At 45.7% G+C, this 24,293-nt stretch overlaps 1 protein-coding gene and 1 long non-coding RNA gene across 2 annotated transcripts in view; both read right to left on the bottom strand.

The window, feature by feature from the left end:
- PRKCA (protein kinase C alpha) overlaps window positions 1-24,293 on the bottom strand; it is a gene marked incomplete at its 5' end in the record, with an annotated part of 383,747 nt that overhangs the window by 223,816 nt on the left and 135,638 nt on the right. The window contains one exon of the mRNA XM_082706673.1: window positions 10,248-10,330. Within this exon, the coding sequence (XP_082562799.1) occupies window positions 10,248-10,330 (83 nt within the window). The remainder of the gene's footprint in view (window positions 1-10,247; window positions 10,331-24,293) is intronic.
- Window positions 22,227-24,293, bottom strand: part of LOC309851417 — a 30,109-nt gene continuing 28,042 nt past the window's right edge. The window contains exon 2 of the long non-coding RNA XR_014304767.1: window positions 22,227-22,561. This is a non-coding gene — a long non-coding RNA (uncharacterized lncRNA). The remainder of the gene's footprint in view (window positions 22,562-24,293) is intronic.

Raw genomic sequence — 24,293 nt, forward strand, 5'->3', positions numbered from 1 at the left:
TCAGATATCATAGTAAGTATTGGGGATACAAAGATGAATAAGATTTAGGGGAAAGAAAATAGTAAAATAGTATCAAAGTAAGTCTTCCTGTGGTCAGCTGTCCTGTTAATGACTGCAGTGACCCACCCCACCTAGGCAGGATCCACACTGTGTACGTTCCCCTCTGTGATGCTTAAGTCTGAACGTCAACTTGACTGGGCCACGGGGTACCTAGATATTTGGCCAAATAACGGTGTTTCTGTGAGGGAATTTTTGGATGAGATTAACATTATTTTTTAAGATTTAATTTATTTATTTGACAGAGATCAAAAGTAGGCAGAGAGGCAGGTAGAGAGAGGGGGGTGGGGAAGCAGGCTCTCCGTTGAGCAGAGAGCCCCATGTGGGGCTCAATCCCAGGACCCTGGGATCATGACCTGAGCTGAAGGCAGAGGCTTTAACCCATTGAGCCACCCAGGCGCCCCAGGATGAGATTAACATTTAAATTGGGGATGAGTAAAGTAGATTGCCTTCTGTAATGAAAGCCTCAACAGAACAAAAACACTGACAATCCCCCATCCCCTAAACAAAAGAGTTCTTTCTGTCCGATGACCATGAACTAGCACATGGGCTTCTTCCCCATCTTCGGACCACAGACAACACACAGGCCCTTCCTGCATCTCGAGCCTGCTGGCCTTGGGACGAAGCTTCACTGTTGGCTCTCTGGGTCTCCAGCTTGTCTGTGGATCTTGGCACTTGGCAGTTGCATAAGCCAATTTCTTATAAGTATGTGTGATAAACATATGCACATCCAAGTAGTTCTGTTTTTCTGGAGAATCCTGACTAACCTACCTTCACAGTGACTCTGCACTTCACCATGTGACCTGCCTTGGTGCATGGGACATCAGAAGACGTGGTGCTAGCCGCAGCTTAAGCACGCATACATTCAGGCCTGCCCTCTTCAAAAACTAGCCGCATGTTAGAAGACTATGTTGCCCTCCTGGAAAGGTCACATGGAAAACCAAAGCCTGGCCCAGCTAACAGCCAGTGGGGTCATCATGTATGATGCTGTAGAAGCCTTTGGAAAATGCTGGCATGTGCTACACACACACACAGACACACACACACGACTGCATTACCACCAGCTGGCCATACAAAGGATGGACGACGAGAGAAACCGCAGTCCAGAGCCAATAAGACCAACTCATAGAACACGATGAGATCTTTGTGAAGACGGCAGCTATGAATACGGAGAGGAGAGGCAGAGCCCACAGAACTTGGGAGACCGCTTAGATGTGAGAGACAAGGAAGATGGAGCAAGCCAGATGATCCCGGGGCTTCTGGCTTGGGACTGTGCACAGATGATCACCTGGTATTGTTCCAACACAGATCAGGAGAACAGGGATAAGCCCCAGCTCAGGTAGGGAGAGTGGGCAGCAGGAAAGAACACAAGGGTCCTGTTGTGCAGCTTGAGTGTCATATTCTCAACATGAGGAACCTGAGAATTCTCTCCACACCAGGGAAATAATCGGGCGGGAATGCAATCAAGACTATTTAATGCCTGATGGCAATGGGACACTTCCTGGCACAAGGACATTCTTCTTAGAACCTAGCTTTTTCCCTCAGTATAAACTCAGATGTGTTTTGGTAATCTCTTAGAGGATGAAAATTGAAATGTGAAATGAGCAATGATTAGAACGGACCTTCCCACCGTCCATCGCACCTCCTGCTAATACTCGCCACCATGACTGTTCCCTCACAGCTTCCGGTACGACATGATCGAAACAGCTGCCAGAGGAGCTACTCCCCCAACCTGTCTCATAGGTCCCAGCCACTCTCAAAGGCATACACAGAATTCCTAGTAAGTGAGCTCCTTTGATTTTGTTTTTGGCCCTTGGTCTCACTGTAAATAAACAGATGTGGCAATGATAGCAACGCAAGCTAGATAATCCTCTGCAAATCTTCCTCTCCTGGCCAGGGAAATGCACTTCTCTTTTTGTCCACAGGAGACAGAGTCTCCTGCTAGCAATTCATTAAACAGAAAACAGCCAAGGTGAGGAAGGGATCAGCTAATTGAATGGGACTCCTACTTCAGCCTGTGGAAAGGAGTGACTCACGAAAATCCAGGAACAAGCCTCAGGCATGAGCCAAAAAGCTCTCTGGGCTGGCTTTCAGCTTAGAGGAAAGCCACTTAGAACCAATCTTTCCAGAAACCCAGGGTCCTGGAAAGTACTACCTTCTGCCTTCTCGAGGAAAACCCAAACAATCGACAAACTGCTCTAGGCGCTCACGGCATCCCGCCAGCCCCCGCGCTGGGTCTCCACTAGCTCACCTTGCTGGTCTCACTCGTGAATGCGTTTACTCTTATACTATCGGAGGAACTTATTTCCAATTTCTCTTATCATTTTAAGATTTCTCAGTCACCCTGACTCCAGATTCTACTCACAAAGAAAGAGAATTTTTCCCTGGCAGAAAACCTGCCCTTCGGGGCACCTGGGTGGCTCAGTGGGTTAAGCCTCTGCCTTCAGCGCAGGTCATGATCTCAGGATCCTGGGATGGAGCCCTGCATGGGGAATCTCGGCTCAGCAGGGAGCCTGCTTCCCCTCTCTCTCTGCCTACTTGTGATCTCTGTCAAATAAATAAATAAATAAATAAATAAGGAGAAAAAAAAGAATAGCTGCCCGTCAAGTGGCTTTGTTCTTTAGCCCACTTGATTTTGAGGAAAGAGAACAGGTTTGGAAACAGAGGCTTGACCCAAAGATTATGAATTATTTTTTACTGGATTAACCAACGTTGAGCCTTGACTTTCACACATAGACAATAGGATTCACGTATGCCTAGTGTATTTACGTATGTTATCCACTGAAGTAATCACCTGAATAATGCTTATTCATGTGCATGACTTTCTACTAAGAATAAGCTCTTTGAAGACATGGGCTGTCTTTTAACCTTTGCACCCCACAGTACGCGCAATAATAAATATCCAAGCAGCATTTAATGACGGCATACAGCGAATACATACCAAGGACCAGAAATACGAGGTACTAAATATACATTGGGAGATATCACGAAGACGTCATTACTCATATAGCAGAATTTCTAGCTCTGGGCTTCCAATGATTTCAGCTCCAGTAGTAGGCTCCTTAGACATAACTGCCAACCACAGTTCTCAGGAACAGGTTCATTTGGTGGTTTGTAAATCATGAACTGTCTGATAGTACTAAATCCTTGTACGGGTCAAGAAAAATAAATACAGAAGCCATCACAGCAGTTTGTATCCTAAGCAGTCAAAAGCTCTATGGCTCAGGTCCACCATTTCCCAAACTCACAATAGTTAAGACAATGATCTGCAATGGTTTGTGAGAAGCAGGAAAGTCCATTGAGTATGTTTCTTCCATCCCCCTCCTGTGCTGCCCTAATAATGCTGATGAAATACCCATTCCTAGGTCTTGGGGAGACTCGTGAGCAGTCCATGGATAGCTAAAGCCGAGTAATTCAACCCCAGATATGTACAACTAATGGTCCAATTAGGTGATCGGACCTTCTTCCACTTATTCTGGTTCAAGAGATCTCTTTCAGTACCCATTCTGTGTCAGGCTCTGCACAGAACTCTTGTTTTTCAAAGGAAAAGACACAGGACGTATCCACGAAGGATCTGCGTTGTAGGCATGATTGGGAAGCAGGGCAACAATTTCTTCTTCTTTTTTTTTTAAACAAACATGGGTGTTAGGTAGAAGTGCCACTAAAAGGCTACACGGTGGTTCCTATATGCTTCATACACACAAGTCTCCTTTAAACCTGAGGTCTAGAAACAGTCTGTAACTCTCCAAGAAAATACTCTTTTAACCTTATCAGCTTACCTTTTTGGACCCAAAACTGGACCATCCACCCGAATTACTTCCCCTCCTGCAGACCTGGCTCCATGGAACTTGGCTGCGTCCCCAACCAATGTCCCCACACTCTCAAAGGCTGACAATTTGCCCAGAGGGAGATTTTGAGAAGAATGTGCTACTGGCCTTACACGTCATTCCAAGAGTGGAGTTCCAAAGATGTTTGAGCAGAGGCAACTGAAATCTCTGGATTAAGTTGAAAAGCCCCCTGGGGGGGGACTCCCCTGAACCAGGCATAACCGTGACCCAATGAAATGTGAGGCACTACTACCTCCCTCTCCTCAGGGGCCAAACCTGGGTAGCTACAGACAATGGATGTGCCACCACCCAGCTGTCTCCTTTAGTGCATCCGAACTGCGGAAGCAGGGCTTTGAGGCTATTTTTAATTCCCGGCTAAATTAATTTGGCGCAAAAGTAGCAGGAGTCCCTTCCCTTGGAGGAAATACTTCTGTTACTGTGAATCTGGTACATAAAATAATCCACCCACTGAAGAGCAGAATTAGCACGGGAGCTTTTTGTTGGGTTTGTTTCCCTGAAATAACTTCTTTTTAAGGTTCCCTGTGGCATCACAGCACGTGAAGAATGGCACCGGTGGGTGAGGGCAGAGGGGGGGTTCGGGACCCCGCAAAGGCTCCCTCCCAGCTTTCTCCAGAGGGGATCCCACCGGGCCACACACAACACTGCAGGTCTCCCTCGCCAGCCTTCTTTTTACACGTCCTCTTCCAAAAGCATGTCACCTGAGTTTATGTGCCACTGGAGAGCAGCGTTTGGCAAGACAGAGAACTCCCTGAAACCAGCAAGAGAAATGCACGAATACTGGTCTTACTAGTTTGTAAAAGAATTTGGAAAAGAAAGAAATCTTAGAAATCTTTAAAAAACCTCTCCAGGAAGCCTTGCCTCCGTCTTCTATGAGGCACTTGCTCTCTCCCACACTTAAAAACTCCACAAGCATTTCAGGTCTTCCTTATTTAGGGCAGTGACCCTACGCAGTCTTACAGTATCATCACTGGAATGCTCAGCTCATCTTTTCGATTAGGGAGGATGCACCAGGAAGGCAAGAATTGTCTCCACCTCCATATCTTCCCAGCATGAAGCCCTCGGAAGTATTCAGCGATGGAATGCCACGGAGGGCTGCAAACAGCTCTAATGACCACCAAGTTCAACTTCCATGTTGATAAATAGAAAATCCAGGATTTTTAGTGACTTGACAGGGCAGGATTCCCCCATTCCCACCCCAGAACTCTTTTGACCTCGCTGGGCTGAATTTTAAACGCAACTTCTTAAGCACTTGTACCTTTTTACACATCTCCCTTTGTCAGGTCGGGAATAGGAAAGTGTTTCGGGTGTGACGGGGTCTGCTCACAAAATTACCTTATTTCCGTATTAAATGTAAAAGCCCACTTTGAGAAAATAGACTGGCTAATTACATTTCTAGGCTGACTTTAAATGTTTTGAGTTTGGTTACAGATGAAGTCCTGAGATGCCGCATTTTAAACAATTCAGCCGCCTTTTTCATTAGCTCCGTTTCTAAGACACCGGAAAGAACTCAAGGTCGCCATCATGAAGAGCGAGTCATTTTGTACCCGGACCTCTGCGCCCCCATCCCATCCCAAGGTCCAGCCCCGCACCAGGTATCACTTTTGGCTTTGTGGCCGTTTGTCTAACCGTTTCCAGGTCCACTCTAGCGATCCATGGAGTTCCCTCCAATGTCTCAGTTTCCCCATCTTTGCAGACCTGAAGATGTGGTCAGATCGGAAGCCGGCCCCCTGCCCTTCAAGCAAGTTGATTTCTTCATTTACGCCCTTCCAAACATTCTGGAAGGCACCCGCTAACTCATGATGCTGTCTGTGTCCTCTCCCAGGTGAGGTACGCTGATGTTTCTAATAAGTTACCCGAATGCTGTTGAATTGCATGGCTCAGACTGAAAAAGTACCAGGTATCCCAGGTACAGTGTCTCCCCCAGACAGGCAGGGACACTGGTAAAAAGGCTCCAGGCAAATAAAGACAAACCAAAGGAAACCAGAGTGGGGAGGGGCGCGGAAGCCTTTGAACAGGTCCGTCCCTTCCCCTCTTCGTCAACGCTCACTGATGCCGTACACTGAGCAAAAATTCCAAAGATTGTGTTTACAGTGCTGCCTAGCGTTTATGTGGTCTCAGACCTATCCCATAAAGACTTTTCTCTTGCTACTTTACCTATGGAAAGGGTGTGTGGGTTCTTTGTTGGGAGAGTGCAGGGCAGGACTGAGACTGGGAGGAATGTCTGAAACGGGTCCTCACAGTTTTCTCTCCCTTACGGCACACACAGAACACACTAAGTACTGGAGGAAAATGAACGCACACCCACATGCACCCGGGAAGCCCCGAGCACCCTGGGGCCCTCCAGCAGGGCGGGCGGCAGGGACAGACGGCATTTGAGCGGAGCCGGTTCGAACGAGCAGGAAGCATTCCGGACTGAATGACAAAGCATCTGGGCAGCTGAAATTTTAGAAGGTGAGAGTCTGAGGAAGTCTGCCCTCTAGGACCCAGCCCACCGCCCCCCCCTCTGCCTCACCCCATCTTGGTGGCCAGAGCCACCAAGAGAAAAACCTCAGCTCAGGGGATCAGTGGCAGCTGGTGAGGCAAAAGCATGGTCGTTTCTTTCCAAGAGCAAAAAATCACCCCCCAAAGGCAAGGCTTGTCCATGTCCTAGTCCATGCCTTAATGGGGGACCGAGGGGGTGGCAGGAGGAGGTTTGTGGTTTCTCAACATGGGCCGGTTTTATCTCTTTGTGGTCCTGCAAGATCTTAGACATGGGGGTGAGATGCTGGGCAGAGCGCCAAGCTGTTTTCTGAGGCTGCACAAATCCTGCACTGACTCCAAGTGCCTTTCCGACACCGACTCCCCCCTTTTCCTCTCTTCTCTCCTTGCTGAGCACCGGGGCTGCACCTGAAGTCTCAGAAATGCCTGGCTTTCATCGCCAGACCTGCTGGTAGGGAGGGTCTGGCATCCTGGCCCGGCCTTGGTGGGGAGGTGGGTGGTGCTGGGAGAGGGGTCCTTCCGTGCCTCTGTGGAGCCCAGACACCCCTTCTAATCCCCAAGGCTCCCGACATGTCTGCATCCTTTCAAGGAGCCTACTCCTTGAGTCTTGAAGATGGTCTCTGTTCAAAAGAATTAGTGGTGATGCAACATGGGGGCTTAAGTGGGTAGGAGAAGAATCAATGAAACAAGATGGGATTGGGAGGGAGACAAACCATAAGTGGCTCTTAATCTTACAAAACAAACTGAAACTGAGCATTTCCGGCAGATCAACACAACACGGGGGACGGGGGACAGAGCTCGGATGAGCATATCAGATCACAGGTGTGTGTCCCGTTTATCATATGACCAACAGACCGGCACTAAGGCTTCCTGCCTGGCTTGGGGACCTAGGAGTACGGTGGCCTCCTAATAATCATCAAAGCAGGGTAAGAACTTAACAGACATGAGCTAATCTGTAGCAGGCACCAACCAAGACTCCCCGTGTAAACAAGACAGTCCTGCGCAAGCGGGGATGTATATGAACTCTGCGTAGTCACCAAAGCTTTCAGATTTCATGACATAAGCAGAGAGCTGGCCTACAGCCCTTCTAGGAAATTTTAAAACAGCATCACTCTGTCTTCCTCCTACTTCTCTGCCTGCTCCTCCTTGGTCTCCCTCCCTCCCTGCCGTCCCTCTTCCAGCCACTCTACTCGAGTTCTCTTCTGGGTCCTAATCTCTTGTCTTCTCATTCCGTCCACCCCCATCTCTAGGCAAGATGAGCTCCACACCCAAAGCTTAAAACTAACCAAGAACAGAGGAACCTGCATCCTCAGAAGGATGCACTGTACGCCCCAGCTCCGCACCTGCATTCACAGACAACTGTCTTCTCAGTGTGCGACTTCTCAAACTGCACGTGTCTGAAGGGAAGCCCTCGATCTGTCCTATCCCACACCTTCAAATACAGTCTCCCGCCGTGGTCTCGATGGCCTCCTTCTATTCTTGGGTTTCAGACTGAAGCCCGAGAGTTTTTCCTCCACATCTCCATCTCCCTGTATGCCCCACCAACGGCCGAGAGCTGCTGATTCAGCTCCTAAATTTATCTCAAATGAGTTCCCTGTGCCCATCCCTATTGCTGCCACCTCCCTCGAGCCCTCATCACCTTGCTCTCCGGACCGATACTTCATCCTTTGCTTGGTTCTCCCCATCTTCCCCATCCATGAGGCCCCCTTCCTAACCTGGTCCATCTCCCATAAGGAAACCAGAGAAGCCCTTATACCATGCAAACAGGACCAACATTTTTCCTAATTTAAAGCCCTTCTCTGGATCCTTATTGTTCTTAAGATTGTGTTCAAAATCCTCAACTGCCTGATGAACAGCTTCTTCTTTTTCTCTCCCACACTGAATTTCCCCTTTCAGCACTTTCTCACTTGCTTTCCCCTTTGCCTAAAATGGTCTTTCACGGGGCTCCTCATGCCCCACTGCGCACGCGCGAGCGCACACACACATCCCCCTTGTGCATGCCTATCTCCTATATGTTCCCACAGTTTGGTTTAATGCCATTCCTTGGGGAAGCCTCTGACCACCTAGAGTAGGTCCTTGGGTAAACACAGTCAGAGAACCTCTACCCTATTTTAATGAGTGATATCTTCCAAGTCTATCTTCCCCCATATTAAGTACTTAATAACAAGTAACTGGGGTACATGGGTGGCTCAGTCAAGTGTCCAAATCATAATTTTGGCTCAAGTCATGAACTTTGGGTCATGAGATCAAGCCATGCATCAGACTCCACACTCAGTGGCGAGTCTGCTTGAGATTCTCTACCCCCCGCCCCCCGCCGCCTCTACTTCCACTTCCCTGTGCATGTATATGGGTGCCCTCTGGTTTTCAAATAAACGAAACTTTAAAATGAACAGATAGATAGCACTTAACCAAAAGAAAGAAGAAGTGGAAAGAGGGAGAGAGGCGGGGCAACAGCTACACTCCTACTGGCCCCCTGCCCCACCCCACTCCTGCTGGAGCCAAAATGGGAGAATGGAAGAATGGGTTTAGGAAAATGAGCAAAATGGCCAAAGAAACACCATGTGATACTCGAGGCCAACTTTCAGGAAAGCTGGTACTCTTCATCTGCATCTATTTTTACCTCTAAGATGCCCCAAATGGAGACAATAATCCAGAAAGAAGGGGAATGTGCAAGGGCCAGATGGAGTACACAACTGTTTTGTAGGCAGGTGGGTCGTTCATGGACATGGGCTTTCTGGTCCCTGCAGACAGAGAACAGGATGATCTCTGAGGCTCTGGGGCTCTGGCTCTGTGGGCCAGGGGTGGCTCTGAGCCCAAGGTTCCCACTCTGTGTGGCTTCCACGAGTACCTTCACCAAAACACAGCATGTTTCCACGTGCTCAGGGTGCACTGGTCCATTCCTTCATTACATGTGCTAAAAACCACACACATCTGAGCCCCTCAGAGCTCACCATGAGTAGGCCCTCTTCAGAAAAGGGAAGAATTCAGTCCTGTCTGCCCAGACAGAGCTGCTTTGAAATCTGTGTTTCCTGATGGGAACAAGAACCAGAGGTAAGAACCACACTCGGAGCACGTAATTTAAGTATTAGTGACTGAAATGATCCAGCAAAAGCAACTCAGAATAGAAAGGTTTCCTCTTCCAGTCCTCCTCTGCAAAAAATTTTTTTTCCCGCTGTTAAAATATTTTCCACGTAACAACCCAATTTTCCGCTCAATGTATTTTAGATATTGGGATTTCCCGTGCCTGACTCCCACTCTCCTTTGCGGATCCTACTTTCCAGTAAACAAGAGATGTAAGAGAGATGCTCGCTAGAGACAGGCAGAATTAGGGCACAAATAAAATTATGTGTTCACACATGGGCAGCTTCATAGATCAGTTGTTCAGTGGAACAGATGCTAAATTATTTAAATCAACAGCAGCATTTGTAATCCATAATGAAAAGGCAGGAAGAATCTCATGGAAGTGAACTAGGAGGAGGTAGTTACATTGGCCCAAAGTAAGGACGGACCTCTTAGTCCACACACCGTTAGGGTGGACAGTAAAGGGTGATTTACGTTTGTTGGGAAATTTGTCAACATCTCCAGAAAAGAACCACACCGTGTTTGTGAAAGCTCCTGCTGTAAAATTGGTGAGGTTAGTCCTCACACGGATACCCACAGTGGAAGGGTAAAAGCTAAGAAATTCTTCTCCTGCCAGGGCTCCAAAGGACTAGAGATGTGTTCATCAGTACGAGCTGACGTTACGCAGGGCTCACGGACAAGTCTTCCCATCGCGAGTGTGTGCCCCAACAGCTGGGCCGGCATTCAAAACGGCGAAGTCAGAGATCTACATTAACAGCAGGTAACAGTTTCCAGACTACTTACATCGGTGTCGGGTCCCTTATCCGCACCCGGACAAGAAAAAGTGACAAACTCATGGCACCTCTTGTGAACCACAAAACAGCAAACTGGTGGAGAGAAAAGAAAACTAAAATTAGTAATTTAATACACAGGCTGTGTTTTTCCAAAACGAGGCTCTAGGTCCCTCTAGACGTCAGCTTGATTTCACTATAGACAGAGTCTCTAATAGCAATCAGAAGGCATTGTATGCGAGACTCGGCAACATTTGGTATTTATTGGACTTAGAGATAATAGAACCATAAAATGTCAGGCCTGACAGGGCCCAAGGAGACCCAAACCCTGGTTCCTATTCTCTAAAGTTGAGGGGATCGGACAGTGATTGTTAAGATACTTGCCCAAGATATAAACCGGAAATCAAAACTTAAACTACTTTGCACAGTCCTATGCCAAACGCATGCATATAAAGGGGGAAAAGAAAAAAATAACAGATCATACGTAGAGTGACATCCATGTGTGTTATAGAACTTCCTCAGCAGGATTCTGAATTCAAAGAATTCATTAAGACACAAACCCAGAGAGTGCCAGGGGGGCCCAGTCGGTGAAGCGTCTGCCTTAACCTCAGGTCATGATCCCACGGTCTTGGGACTGAGCCCCACATCAGGCTCCCTGCTCAGCGGGGAGTCTGCTTCCCCTCCCTCTCTACTCCTCCCCCTGCTCATGCTCTCTCTCCCCCTTGTCTGCTCTCATTCTATCTCAAATAAATAAATTCTTAAAAAAAAAAAAACCCAATCTATAAAAAACAGCCCTTTGAAACAAAAAAGGGGAAAAAAAGGCAAACACCGTCACACGTTCCTGCATGTGCACACTTGCCATAAAGACTATCACCAGTTGAGGGACGGCCCCACAGATCTACCACAGAGCAAATATTTCCCAAGTTCAATGCGGTTTTGATAAATATTCAGGATGGGTCAATAAAAGAATTGTTATAGAAATTAATAAGTAATCCCCTAAGAGGTTCTGTGGATGGTATAATGTGGAGGATCCAAAAAAAGATCAACGACCTGGTTAGTCCTTCCTCGAGAGCTTGGAGTCTCTAAGGGTATGATCAACTACTCCACTGCTCTTTGTTGAACAACGTGCTAAAAGATATCACACCATAAATAGTGGGTGAGCCCTAAGTTGTTGCCGCAGAAGGAACAGAACTCCCCAGAATCTTTTCTCCCCCTCCCAACAATGAGACCACAATTCCTGGCACATGTGGCCATAGACAAGCCAACTGAAGACGGTCAGTTGTTCCAGGAAGGGGGAGAAGGTGGCAGGTTTATGGCAATCCCAGGAGGAGAACAAGTCCCAAGCCTCGTGCAAGGAAACCACGCAGAGGGCCCACGTGGCCACGAAGACACTCGGGATGTCTTTGATGAGCGTCGGCAGCCACGTAAGATTTGAACAAGAGTAATGTGGACAAAACGGTGCTTTAGAAGGGCTAATGGTGGCAACAGGAAGAACTGAATGGACGAGATCTGGGCCAGGAGGCCCAATTAGAAGCCTCCTTCCTGCTCTACGAATGAAAGTAATGGCCCATCATTATTCAGTCTGCTAAGAAATGAAAACAACAGATGCCGGCGAAATTGCCGAAGAACAGACCTGACTTTCCAAGGGACCAAAGCTCCTGCTGAGTGTCTTATTATGTGTCATTTGGATGGGTCCCTTCACAGTCCGTACGGAGTCTTCATGACGCGATGTAATATGCGTCAACACCTACATTGTATCAAACACAAAGTATCGTTTCCCCTTTCCTTCCGCTGTGTCCTAAGCCACTGACAGGAGGAAAGAAAGATGTAACAGACGATGCCAAGATTTATACATGGGAGACAGGGAAATGAATACCTGAAAGGAATTACATATATATTTAAAATATACATATTACGTGTGTGTGTGTGTGTGTGTGTGTGTATGTGTGTGTGTTTTAGATAGATGAAATAACCAGAGCATGAAGATGTGGGTATGCCCTGTCAGGGTATGAAATAGCTTTTTTTTTTAAAAGGTGGTCATAATACAGTATCAGTATAAAAATATTTCTGTTAAAAAAAAAAGTACATGAAGGCACCTGGGTGGCTCAGTGGGTGAAAGCCTCTGCCTTCGGCTCAGGTCATGATCTCAGGGTCCTAGGATGGAGCCTCCCATTGGGCGCTCTGCTCAGCGGGGAGCCTGCTTCCCCTTCTCTCTCTGCCTGCGTCTCTGCCTACTTGTGATCTCTGTCTGTCAAATAAATAAATAAAATTAAAAAAAAAAATATGTGGGCCCGGAATGAGCAGGTGGCCTTGGACATAGGAGGGGACCATACACAGGAAGCTGACAACAGAAGAGGTCTTGAAAAGCATCCTTTCGGGAGCAGAGGTGCCCGCGGAAGGGTTCTTCGTGGCCGCCTGCCCTTCCCACCGTGACATCTGCCCGCCGCGGGGGCAGGAGAGGACAGTGAAGCCAGGGACAGCCAGCTCCCAGGCTGCCCCAGCAGGCCCAAGACTCCACGAAGGGCAGCACTTAGCTCCTCCAAGTCCTCAGAACAGCTTTTTCCACAATGTTTCTGCTAAAAGCATCCCCAGGGCGACCCTCCCTAAGGATGGGCGGGTGGTGAAGCGGAACCCAGATGGCACAAACCCATCTCATCGGCTCACTCTCCCCAGGCACGAAGTCACCGCTCACTCATTGGAATCAGAAAGCGAAATTATGCAAGGAAAAGGGTCACAGGAGCTTGATTTCTCCATCACAATTGATCATGGATTTGGGGTTTAGAATTGAAGACGAGCATTCGGATTTCCTTACTTAATCGTTCGACATACGGGGCTTGGGGGGGGGGGTTAGTTCAGGTGAACATTTATGAAACCTGTATTTATCAAATCCATTTGGATGGCTTTTTTGTACCACTCCTTTCTATTCCCATCTACCGGTCCATGCTATTATAAATCTCAACCTGCCAAATATTTCTTCCATATCCTCAAAAATAAAAAGAAAAAAGAAAAAAGTCTTCTATCCAATTTTATCCCAAGAGGCCCTCACTATGCAGTATAATTTGCAAGCGCAGTTAAAAAAGTCTCATCTACCCCCAAAATTACTTCCTCCTAGCCTACCTTAGCTGCCTCTCCTCCTTCCTGCCTTCCACATGAAAGTCCCATCTAGAAAGGTCTAGATTCACCCAACAGCAGGTGGAGAAACGGATCCTCTGAGAGCTGGTCATGCATGTGAGCAACCTGGAAGATAAAGGCCTTGTAAGGCTTGCTCCGAGACTTAAGATTCAGAATGGACGAGGAAGAAGAAACAACCCCTGCTTAGGTGAGTAATAAGCAAGGAGAGAAAGCCCAGTTACCCCCTCCTCCTCTCCCTCTCACACTCCCACCCCAGGGGCAGGGAAGAGGAGCCCTGTGGTGGCAGCCTCGGGCTACATACAGCGTTGGTCTGGGAAAGGCCGCCCCGGGAAGATGAGCAAAGGTCAGAGATTCCAAAATGATGGCTGGTGGGCCTTGACCTTGGGTTTCAAGTTCCTAACTAAACTGCGTAATGCATATTTTGTAAGATAATATAATGCAAACATTTGAGAAGTCTTGCTCGGGTAGCCGAAGAATGAGGAACAGACTGAATGTATCGGGTTTACCTGGAGATGGTCCGCGTAGAATTTCCCCAGGCTAAAAATCAGGAGCGGTTTTTATTGATTAATTCTAAAGGTCTTCATCTCACCATGCTGTATGGAGGCAGGGGAGCTGGGGAGAGCTGGAGACCAGGCAGCTCTGTCACACCGTGTGGATCTCACACATATTGGTCTGACCTTGGCAGGCAGGAAATGGAGACACGCATCACGGAAGGGTCCTCCCGCTCCATGGTGTGTCCTGGAGCTGGACCCTTGGTGATTAAACAAGAATTTGCTTAAGCAAGCACAGGCTGGCCAAACAGAGATGAGGCCCCATTTTCCAAGACTTTGGGGGCATGTTTGCTTATATAACCAAATGACAGGTTTTAAAATATGAAGCTATCCTGTAGCTTAGAGTCACCGAGTAAATCTTCATTCAATTGTTTTCTAAGCACAAAATCGTTTTCCTCTAATCCTCTATGTGATACGCTTATGCCGCCCAACAAGGGATGGAGGATACATGAAATGCACAAAGCACACGAAGCGAATGACGTAGGAGGACTAAAATAAAATATAAAGCCCGGAGGCTTGGTCAAATAAGGAGTCTTCACGTTACCTGGCTTTAAAATGGAGGGGGTTTCATCGACTGATCCGAATCACACACTCATCTTACTTATGGAAGGAAACTGAATGGAAATTAAGGAGACTGTTCACCGTCTGTCAGAAATAGATTTCCAAGACAGAATAAGAGTCACCTACGTTTGGGTCAAGAATTCGTCATGGTTTCTGAAACACAGGTTGCGTGGGGATGCCGCCGGGTCCACGGACGTTAGCAGCGGTTCTCAGTCATGCTCGTTAAAGTGAACAGAACCCAACAAAGAATAATCTGAAAGTCAAACGCTCTGTGTGAGAGAAACACTCCCTTCTGACACTGTACCCCCATGAATTTGATCAGAATTAACTATAATGGTCTTGGCTCATTAGACCCCCCCGGAGGAACAGGAGAGGGCTTGCTTTCGGTGCCAAAAGTCATCACGCAGACAGATGCCTTGGGGCTCTTGGTACTAGACAGTGTTCTCCAGAGTGAGCTCGGGCAAGTGGCAAGCCCAGAGACGTTTTCTGTGTTTCATTTAAACAGAGCTTTTTTAAAAAAAAAAAAAAAAAAAAAGGCACACAGTGAGCTGATGAAGGAATGAAGGAATGAGCTTCAGGTCCTGCTTCCTGCTTGTCAAGGCAAACTACTCCTTACAAATGCCCCCGACACGAATCACACGTAAATCAAGGAGGTGTGGCGGCTGCTCTGACGAGAGAGAAAATTCTGACTGAAGGTGATTAGTCACCACCTCATACCCACTAGAAAGACTATTAAGAAAACAAAACAAAGGGGCACCTGGGTGGCTCAGTGGGTTAAGCCGCTGCCTTTGGCTCAGGTCATGATCTCAGGGTCCTGGGATCGAGTCCCGCATCGGGCTCTCTGCTCAGCAGGGAGCCTGCTTCCCTCTCTCTCTCTCTCTGCCTGCCTCTCTGCCTACTTGTGATCTCTCTCTCTCAAATAAATAAGTAAAATCTTTAAAAAAAAGAAAACAAAACAAAGTATGACACAGAGGATGAGGAGAAACTGGCCATCCCTGGGGAGATCAGAAGACGGTATGAAAAGTGAACACAGAACTGCCCTTTGATCGGACAATCCCACTGCTGGGTCTCAAACAGATACTTGCGCACCCAGGTTCACAGCAGCAGCATCGATAATGATTAAAGGTGGAAACAACTTAAATGTCCATCAACGGATGAACAGATAAAATGCGATATATCCATCCGATGGGTTATTTGGCCTTAAAAGGGAAAAATTCTGACACATGCATCGACATGGACCCTGAGAACCTTGTGCTAACAGAAAGCAGCCAGATACAAAAGGACAGATGCTGTCTGGTTCCGCTTATATGACGTACCCAGAAGAGTCAAACCCAGACACAGAAGGTAAAACAGAGGCTGAGGCGCCGGGAGGAGTGGGGCGTCAGCACTGAAAGGGTAGAGTTCTATTTGGGAAGATAGAGAGTTCTGGAGATTGAAGGTGGTGACGGTTGCACAAGGTGCCCCAAAATGGTCAAAATGGTAAGTTTCAGGATAGGAAGATTTTACAATAAAGTTTTGTTCATCAACCTGGAATGATATTTCTGAAATCATAAATGAGACAAAGCCTTTAGTCCTGTTTCCGAGAATTTTCTGTGGTTTTTGTTATTGAAATCAACAAAGACTTACTTGCTTCCATCACATAAAATTCTTAATAAAGGTAGTGACCAGATAGAGAGGGGGCATGGTCCTCCGAGCAGAGGAGGACCCTCCTGACTACTGAGGACCAGACAGGTGTCCCATCAACCCTCTCATCTCACTCACCAGCGGTCAAAGTCAATAATGCTGATAGAGACTAGCCCTTTAGACTGAGGCCTGACTTTTTTTTTTTTTTTTTTTTGCCAAAATCCCTATGGCACTGATGCTCCTCCATCAACGTATGAAACAGGACCACCCTGTTTACACTGGACATGGATTGCCACATTCACAGAAGAAAAAATAAATATACTACATGTATCACTTTCCATCTCTCTTCAAGAAATCTTTACCGTTCCTTTTCAACCTGTCTGTATCATTTGCAATTTAGGTCAGAGTTAGGTAAAATGGAAGATTTGCATAAAAACTCCCTGCTATCCAGAATTAATGGGAGAGGGTACACATTATATAACAAATCCCAAATTCAAGGAAAAAACCTACCACAGTTATGAGTCTGACATTGTTTAGAACTGAAGACTGGTAGCTGGCTGAGTTTCCTCGAGTTCCTTTTTTTAAATACATGAATGGTTGCCATCATGTGAGATGGTTTTAATTAAATTTTGCTTAGCTGGAAGGGATTAATGAAAGGTAGAGTCACATCAGGATACGATGAAATGAAAATCTCTAAGGCAAGTGAACCACTTTCAGCTTTGTAGGGAAAGTCATGAAAATCTGAGCTTATGTTATATTTGCATGCTCAAAGAAAATTATTGGTTTCAGATTTGTAACAATGAAAACAGTCTTCTCGTGGGATACATGTTCAAGTTGTGTGAAAACAAATCAAGTAAATGTGCTTTATCACATATTACTAGAAGGGATGACATTCTTCAAGGAGCACAGACTCTGCCTCTAAGAGTCTGTGCACATGCTCCTGGGAAACTCTCCAAGCCCCCAGTACCGCCTGATCCTAATCTATGATGAGGGACCGCCCCCCCCACCTTCCCCAGGAGAATCACCTTTAACCTTTTCCTCTTTTCTAATGTCACCAAGTCCTACTGACGGCTTTTTTTTTCTTTCCTGCATTCCTTCCTGATTGGATTTAAGATACCTTTTGGAGAAAGCTCAAAGACTGAACATGAGTGTAAAAGAAAGGGGTCCCCTGGTCACCAGTCAGAGAAACCACACAACTAGGGTCGCCCTCTTGCCACCAAGACTAGAGCCTTAGTGTGAAACAGCCTGTCACACTAAGGAGAAAGAAACCAGCTCTCCGTGTTGGCATGGCACTCACCTCTAGACTCTGCAGCTACGCGAGCCATCAAAGACCCTTTCAGATTTTCATTTTCTTCAATATATACCTACACCTCTACATATACCATACAAGATACCTGAAAATGTCAGATCACTATCACACAGGCATTTCCGGTTCATGTCCTTGTACGCAGACTTCTCTGTACTTGCAAGCAAAAGATACCTAAAGCAATAAAGGGAGACCTAGCGGATTGTGGGAAATGTACAAAGGGGGCTGAGAGGTAAGAATGAACTAGAACATGGAAACTCATGGGCTTCACTCAACGGCTCACGGGAATTACACAGGCTGGAGGAGGAGGCGTGACTGTGTGTTTAGTTTTAGACAAAGGGAGTACCCCAGGCTGCAGGGACACCCAAATCCATGTGTCAGGCAGGCAAACGGGACTTCAAGCTTAGAGGCCCAAAGGCAGCTGGGGCCTACAGACCCGATTCCGAGAGGCATCTGCACAGCTGAGAGCCAAAGGGAGAAATGGCCGATGAACTCCAAGGAGCAGGGAAGAGCCTCGGCAAGGCCCACATCCAAGGCTGAAGGTGGGAAGGAGGTGGTGGTGTGGAAAGTGAGAGGGCAGAGTCCTGACTCTGGGGCCTGAGGGGGGCTGGGGGAAGAAGAATCTCTAGAAGAGTTGGGCAATCACCACTGTAAAGGATTCTTCCAGAGCCAAGGGGAAAAGCTGAGATTTGGCCCCTCAGGGCCCAAAAGCCACACACCTAGAAGAACACAGATAATGACAGCAACACAAATACCAACAGGCCCTTGATACACAGCCTCTCTTCTTCCTTATCTCCATAGTCTTCAACCCAGAACCGAAACTGGGTGGAGTTTTCTGATAGCATCAATATACAGCAGTAAAATCATCTTAATTCCTCAAGTAGCTATCGTATAAAGGCCCAGCTGTTCCATAGCACAAACAAAAATCCCTCAAAGTACATGACAAATCAGGCAACAGTGCTTGGAGGGGAATCCTAAGGCTTGATTTTTAAGCTCAGATCTGGCCGGGTTTTTGCAATTTTGAAATCATCTCAAGAACCCAACCTCCCTTTTAGGTCCATAAGGGCATATCAAACCTTCATAACTGGGAGCTATGACACCTGATCTGAACACTAACCATCCAACATGCAACCTGGGGTTCTGCTTTTTGACCCTAAAAAGAAACTGCATCCGTTCTACACAAGACTACCACACCTGTAACACCAGACTTTTCTCAGCAATATTTTTTTTCTGAAGACCTTTTTAAGTGGTTAGGTTCACAGCAGAATTGAGTGGAAGGTAAAGAGATTCCCCACAGGTTTCCTGTCCCTGCACCAGCACAGCCTCCCCCACTGTCAATACCCCTGCCAGAGAGCTATGTTTGTGACGACCGATGAGCCCCACGGACACATCATCATCTCCCCACAACCATGGTTTATATGAGGGTTCACTCTAATATTTTCAAGTCTTTTATTTTTTCGGTCTCCAAGGACTCAAACTGGGATCTGAGACTTGGGGTTAAGAAGTCAAGCTTGGCTCTCGAATCCTGTGTTTTAGCTCCCCGCCGCCCCCCCCCCCGCTAGTCTAAAATCTTATTTTAGTGGAATATGACCAGCTTCCTTTGCTCAGAAGTAACTCGAGTCTAAGAGCGTGGGTCTGACTTGGAGGGAACCCAACACTGTACTCTCAGCAGAATGTGTACCACTTAACAGGACCTCAAACCTTTCCCAGAATGGCAAATGAAAGAAACCTCAGCTCCAGAACTCTGGGAAAACAGAAGGTGGTAAAAACACAATTTTAATGGAGAATGGACTCCTATAGCATAGATGAAACCTCTGAATTTATAACTTAATCCCATCCAGCCTGGGGTGGGCGCTCAGCGGGGATACACCTGTTTCTTACTAGGGTTATAAAAAAGCTACATTGTGACACAGTGTTGGAAGAAATATTCCGGAGATTACAAGAGGCAATGAAACGGAAGGAATCTCTTTGTCTCTAAATGCGTTTTTCTGAGCATGTCTATTTATGTTTCCACGCAAGCCTTTTGTGGAATGTCACTCATCCTCTATTCATTCAATGATTCAGTGAATATTTATTGAACACCTACTATAAACCGATACTTTATAAGACAGGAATGCCAAGGAGTGGTCAAATCAGTTTCTGCTCATAGGGATCGCAGGGTCTAGTTAAAAAGAAAAGCATGTAAAGGAGTAGGCATCTCATATCCTCTCTTTCTTACTTCTCTGCCTCTCCATTCTCTTTATCTTCTACTGTTTTCCCTCCTTTAATTTGTTATAAGGTAAAATCCAGGGTTTATTTTGCAATATTTATCACTGAATAGCTTTACTTTTCTCCATTTTAATTTGGCAAAATAGAACATATACTATTTAAAAATTTAGACAAATGGAAATACACAATGTCTGTAACTTGCTTTAACAGACTTCAGCAAGAATTAAAAAAAAAAAAGATGAAACAGGATTGGTAAAAATTCAACAATTACTGAAGCTCTGAGACCATATCTGGTCTATTCTCACTACCCTTTGCAGGTATTTGGAAATGTACATCATAAAAAGCAAAGAGAATGAATAGACAGGATTTTACCCCTGAGCTTAAACTCTTCTCCAGCCACCCTCCCCCAATGAGTCAAAGGTCATTGAGAAATCATCCTGACAATATTGACAAAAAGCTGCTTAGAAAAAAACAGAGCAGACTTCAAAAATAAGTCACTTGTACACCTCATATGTCGAGAACAATCTCAGAGTTCTTTCACAGGACAGAATTTATGATCCTGTAACAGTGGTCTTTCTAGCTAGTCTCTAAAGTACCTTCAGGGTAATTTATCATTTCCACTCATCTCTCCTATGCAGAATTGCCAGATCCTATTATGGGATGACTTGGGTCCTCCCCTACCCCCCAAATTCCTATGTGGAAGTTCTAATCGCCAGACTCTCAGAATGTGAAATTATTCGGAAATACAGTTGTTCTAATTCTTTAGGATGAGGTCACACTGGCCAGGGGTGGGCCCTACTCTAGTGAAACTGGTAATCTTATAAAAAGGGGAAACTGAGACACAGTACTCAGGGGAAACTCAGACACAGGAATGCCATGTGAAGACGTAGGCAGAAATCAGGATGATACGTCCACAAGCCGAGGAATTCCAACGATTGCCAGCAAACCACCCAGGCATAGAGAGGGTCATTTTCCTTCACTGTCTTCAGAAGAAACCAGCCCTGCTGAGAACCGTTATCTCTCATTTCTAGTCTCCAAAACAGACAAACTTGGTTAGGCCACCCAGTTTGTAGTACTTTGTTAAAGCAGTGCCTGGGTGGCTCGCTTGGTTAAGCACCCAAAAGACACTTGGTTGTGGCTCAGGTCATGACCTCAGGAGTGTGAGATCGAGCTCTGCATCGGGCTCCACGCTCAGTATGGAGTCTGCTCGTCCCTCTCCCTCTATACCTCCCCTAGCTCACGATCATTTGCTATCTCTAAAATAAGTCTTTAAAAAAATATATGTAAACCAAGGCAATTTCTAGAAAGCGTTCAATAAATGAAATTTTAATCAGCGCTGTGTGTCAAGAAAACCACAACACCTCACTTCTCACATGGAACCCAAGTTATTAAATCTACCACGTGGCCAGGGAAAGGATTCATACATAAATCAACTTCAGATTTTAATTAAGTGATATGAACAAGTAGTAAGGCTTCAAGTCACTCTTCCCGGACAGCTCTAAGTGATAGCATACCTGTACCCATGAAATTCACCTGTGTCACCGACGGAGACCGAGGATACCCTAGAGTCCAAAGCAGCAATGAAAAGCTCAAGGAAGTAAGAGTTCTGTTCATACTTCCAACAGGAAAAATAAGGGTGCATGAAGATTATGGGTGATTGTAAGCAAAAATTGTTTTCTAAAACCTGAATTATTGATATGAAATAGAAACTCTGACATTCGGGGAAAAAAAAAAAAAAAAAAACCCTGGGGCACTGGTATAGCTTCATTTGCTCATGATTATAAAGACATTTAATAAAGTCAGAACTCTTAAAAGGTCCCATATAGGAGTATCACCAGAGGCTCAAAATTCAAATCCTTGACTCTGTGTGTGTATGTCCTACTTAATATACTAGCTGTGACTTGCATTCGAAATAACAAGGACAATCAGGATAATGAGGTTTGTACACTGCTGGGCTATACATAAAGGACTGCTCACCTTTGGTGGTGAAATGGCCGTTTTCTGGGTGGAGGTAGAGGAACCTATGACTTGAAATCCTCAGGGGACCAAGAGCCCAGGGAAGTCATCTTTAGCATTAACCTTCAAGAGGATGTTACTAATTTAAACATCACGGAGTCTGAGGACAGCAGAAGCAGGAGACTTCAGAAAGAAGCTGCCTTTTAGGGGGACTGGGTGGGTGGGTAATAAGGCCTAGATTCCTCTCTGCCTCTAGTTGGCTCCTGATTAATTCCAGGCTACAGTTTTATTCTTAAGTCAAAGTTTTGCCAGTCGCCTCAAGAGTCAACATCCTTAACACGTTCAGCAAACAAGCCATTCAGTTGCAACTGAAGGCCAACAGCCAGGCTTTTCTGGCATTTGTAATTTTATAGCTTATTTTGAAAATGGACCAGATGTGGGGCACCTGGGTGGCTCAGTATGTCAAGCCTCTGCTTTCAGCTCAGGTCATGGTCTCAGGGTCCTGGGATTGAGACCCATATCAGGCTCTCTGCTCAGCAGGGAGCCTGCTTCCCTCCTCTCTCTGCCTGCCTCTCTGCCTACTTGTGAGCTGTCAAATAAATAAAATAAAATAAAAAAAAAAAAGAAAGGAAAAAAGAAAATAGACCAGTTATAAAAAGTTCCATGTTTTTTTAATGATCAACAGCTACATCCCAGACATGGGCTAGACCCTGGTATCTACGAAGATTAGTAAGGCCCGGGTACTCTGAACAGCTTCAAGTCTCCAGTCTGGTGAACAGTCAAAACTGATCATTTCAAGATCATGAAAGGACCCTCAGTCAAGTCTTCCCGGTACCGGCTGCGAGCACCGAGGGCTCTTCTCCCAGCCTCACGATTCCGGAAGATGAGTGGCAGAAATGATTCTGTTGCCGAGGCTGAAAAAAGGACACGAGGTCGAGGGACTTTTTCTTAGCACGATGGACAGTCATCTGACAGAGTCTGCAGTAACACCTATGTAAAAATATGAAAATAGGCATGGACTGTCTCATGCAAACTACAGAGGCAGGTAGGCGGTCAGAGAAATCAAGGACTGATGGAAAGGAATGTGATTCATATCAGCCAAGAAAATATTACTCTTGGTCATGATTCATGGAAGGAAATTATGAAGTTGTTCCAAATATTTTAGTCAACACTCCTTTCAGAATCCAGTGCTTGCTCCACCCACCCCACCCCCCCAACTTTGGTCACGTAATTACAAAGCTCCCATGGGTAAGTTAGGGAAAAGCGCTTCAAATTTAATGTTCTGGTTTGGCTTTGATTTCAGTCAATATTGGAATAGGGGTGGGAACGGTCTCAGAATTGAAAAGACACTGACGTTTAGTTAGAAATGCAGGCTTATAAAAGCAAACACGAAAAAAGAGAAAAAGAAAAAAGAAAAGCAAATGCGGTACCGTGTTCCTTCTGAAATTTGAGGGGCCTAACCCGGCGGTCATTTTTAATTCTTAGAGATAAATACATGCAGAAGTGTTCCATAAATAAAATGCTTTCATATTCTTGAGATTACATTGAGTTTATGGGACAAAAATCTGTTTGCATTATTATGTAATTTTCTACCCATGTAGCATTTCCCCCGGCGTATCTTCGAGGACAATTCAAAAGAAGCCATAATACACTAATTACCTCCCTGTTATCGAATATGTTGGGAACTAATAAAGCATCAGGGATGTGGAATGCAACATAATTACAAAGCAATGAGGCTACAAGTTTCCACAAAGGAAATTAGAAAGTGTTCAGGGGATTCCAGTGCCCACCGGTAACAATGGTGAGCACATGGGGAAAGACAAAGACAGAGAACAAAGTTTTCATACGAATAAGGACATTAGGCACAGACAGAGAAGATATAAAATTTAAAAGACAAATCAACCTTACAAAATGAGTAGGTTACATTGATGAATTGCATGCTAGGAAACAAGGCAAAGGAAATTAATGACTCGTCATCAAGAATTTTAAGATCAAAGGGCTTTGAAAGTCTACACTTAGACACGATGCCTCAAAAAACTTGTATTTGACAATAACCACAATATAGAGCTATTTACTGGTTTTTTAAATGTACATGTTTTCGCCTGGGGAAGAATCTACAAGGATATGGACCACAGTGGTAAGGATATGTATCCCCTGTGTCTGGGATTGTGTTTGGGAAGATTTATTTTTACTTTTTTGTTCATCTGCATTTTCTAATTTATTCAACCATTAAGGTATTGACTAAAAATATAACTTTAAAAATGTTTATAGCACCAGGTGTTAAGACTGGAAAGTTCTTTTTGACTCTCTTAAAAAAAATTCCTTAGTGCATATTTAGAATTACATGTGTTATATCAAGTATCAATCAGGTATTTCTTTTTTTTTTTAAGATTTTATTTATTTGACAGAGAGAGAGAGAGATCACAAGTAGGCAGAGAGGGAGAGAGAGAGAGGAGGAAGCAGGCTCCCTGCCTAGCAGAGAGCCCGATGCAGGCCTTGATCCCAGGACTCTGGGATCATGACCTGAGCTGAAGGCAGAGGCTTCAACCCACTGAGCCACCCAGGCAGCCCCAATCAGGTATTTCGTGAATACAACTGAATGACTCATGCTGCCCCGGTGCTCATCCTTGGGGTATGCACAGAGATTAGAAAACAACTCAGAAATACGCTTGAGGACAGTGACTGAGACAAGCACAAAAACCAAAAAGCAACACAAAACAAA

The sequence above is a fragment of the Mustela nivalis genome, assembly GCF_964662115.1.
Source record: "Mustela nivalis genome assembly, chromosome: 17".
NCBI classification, from domain to species: domain Eukaryota; kingdom Metazoa; phylum Chordata; class Mammalia; order Carnivora; family Mustelidae; genus Mustela; species Mustela nivalis.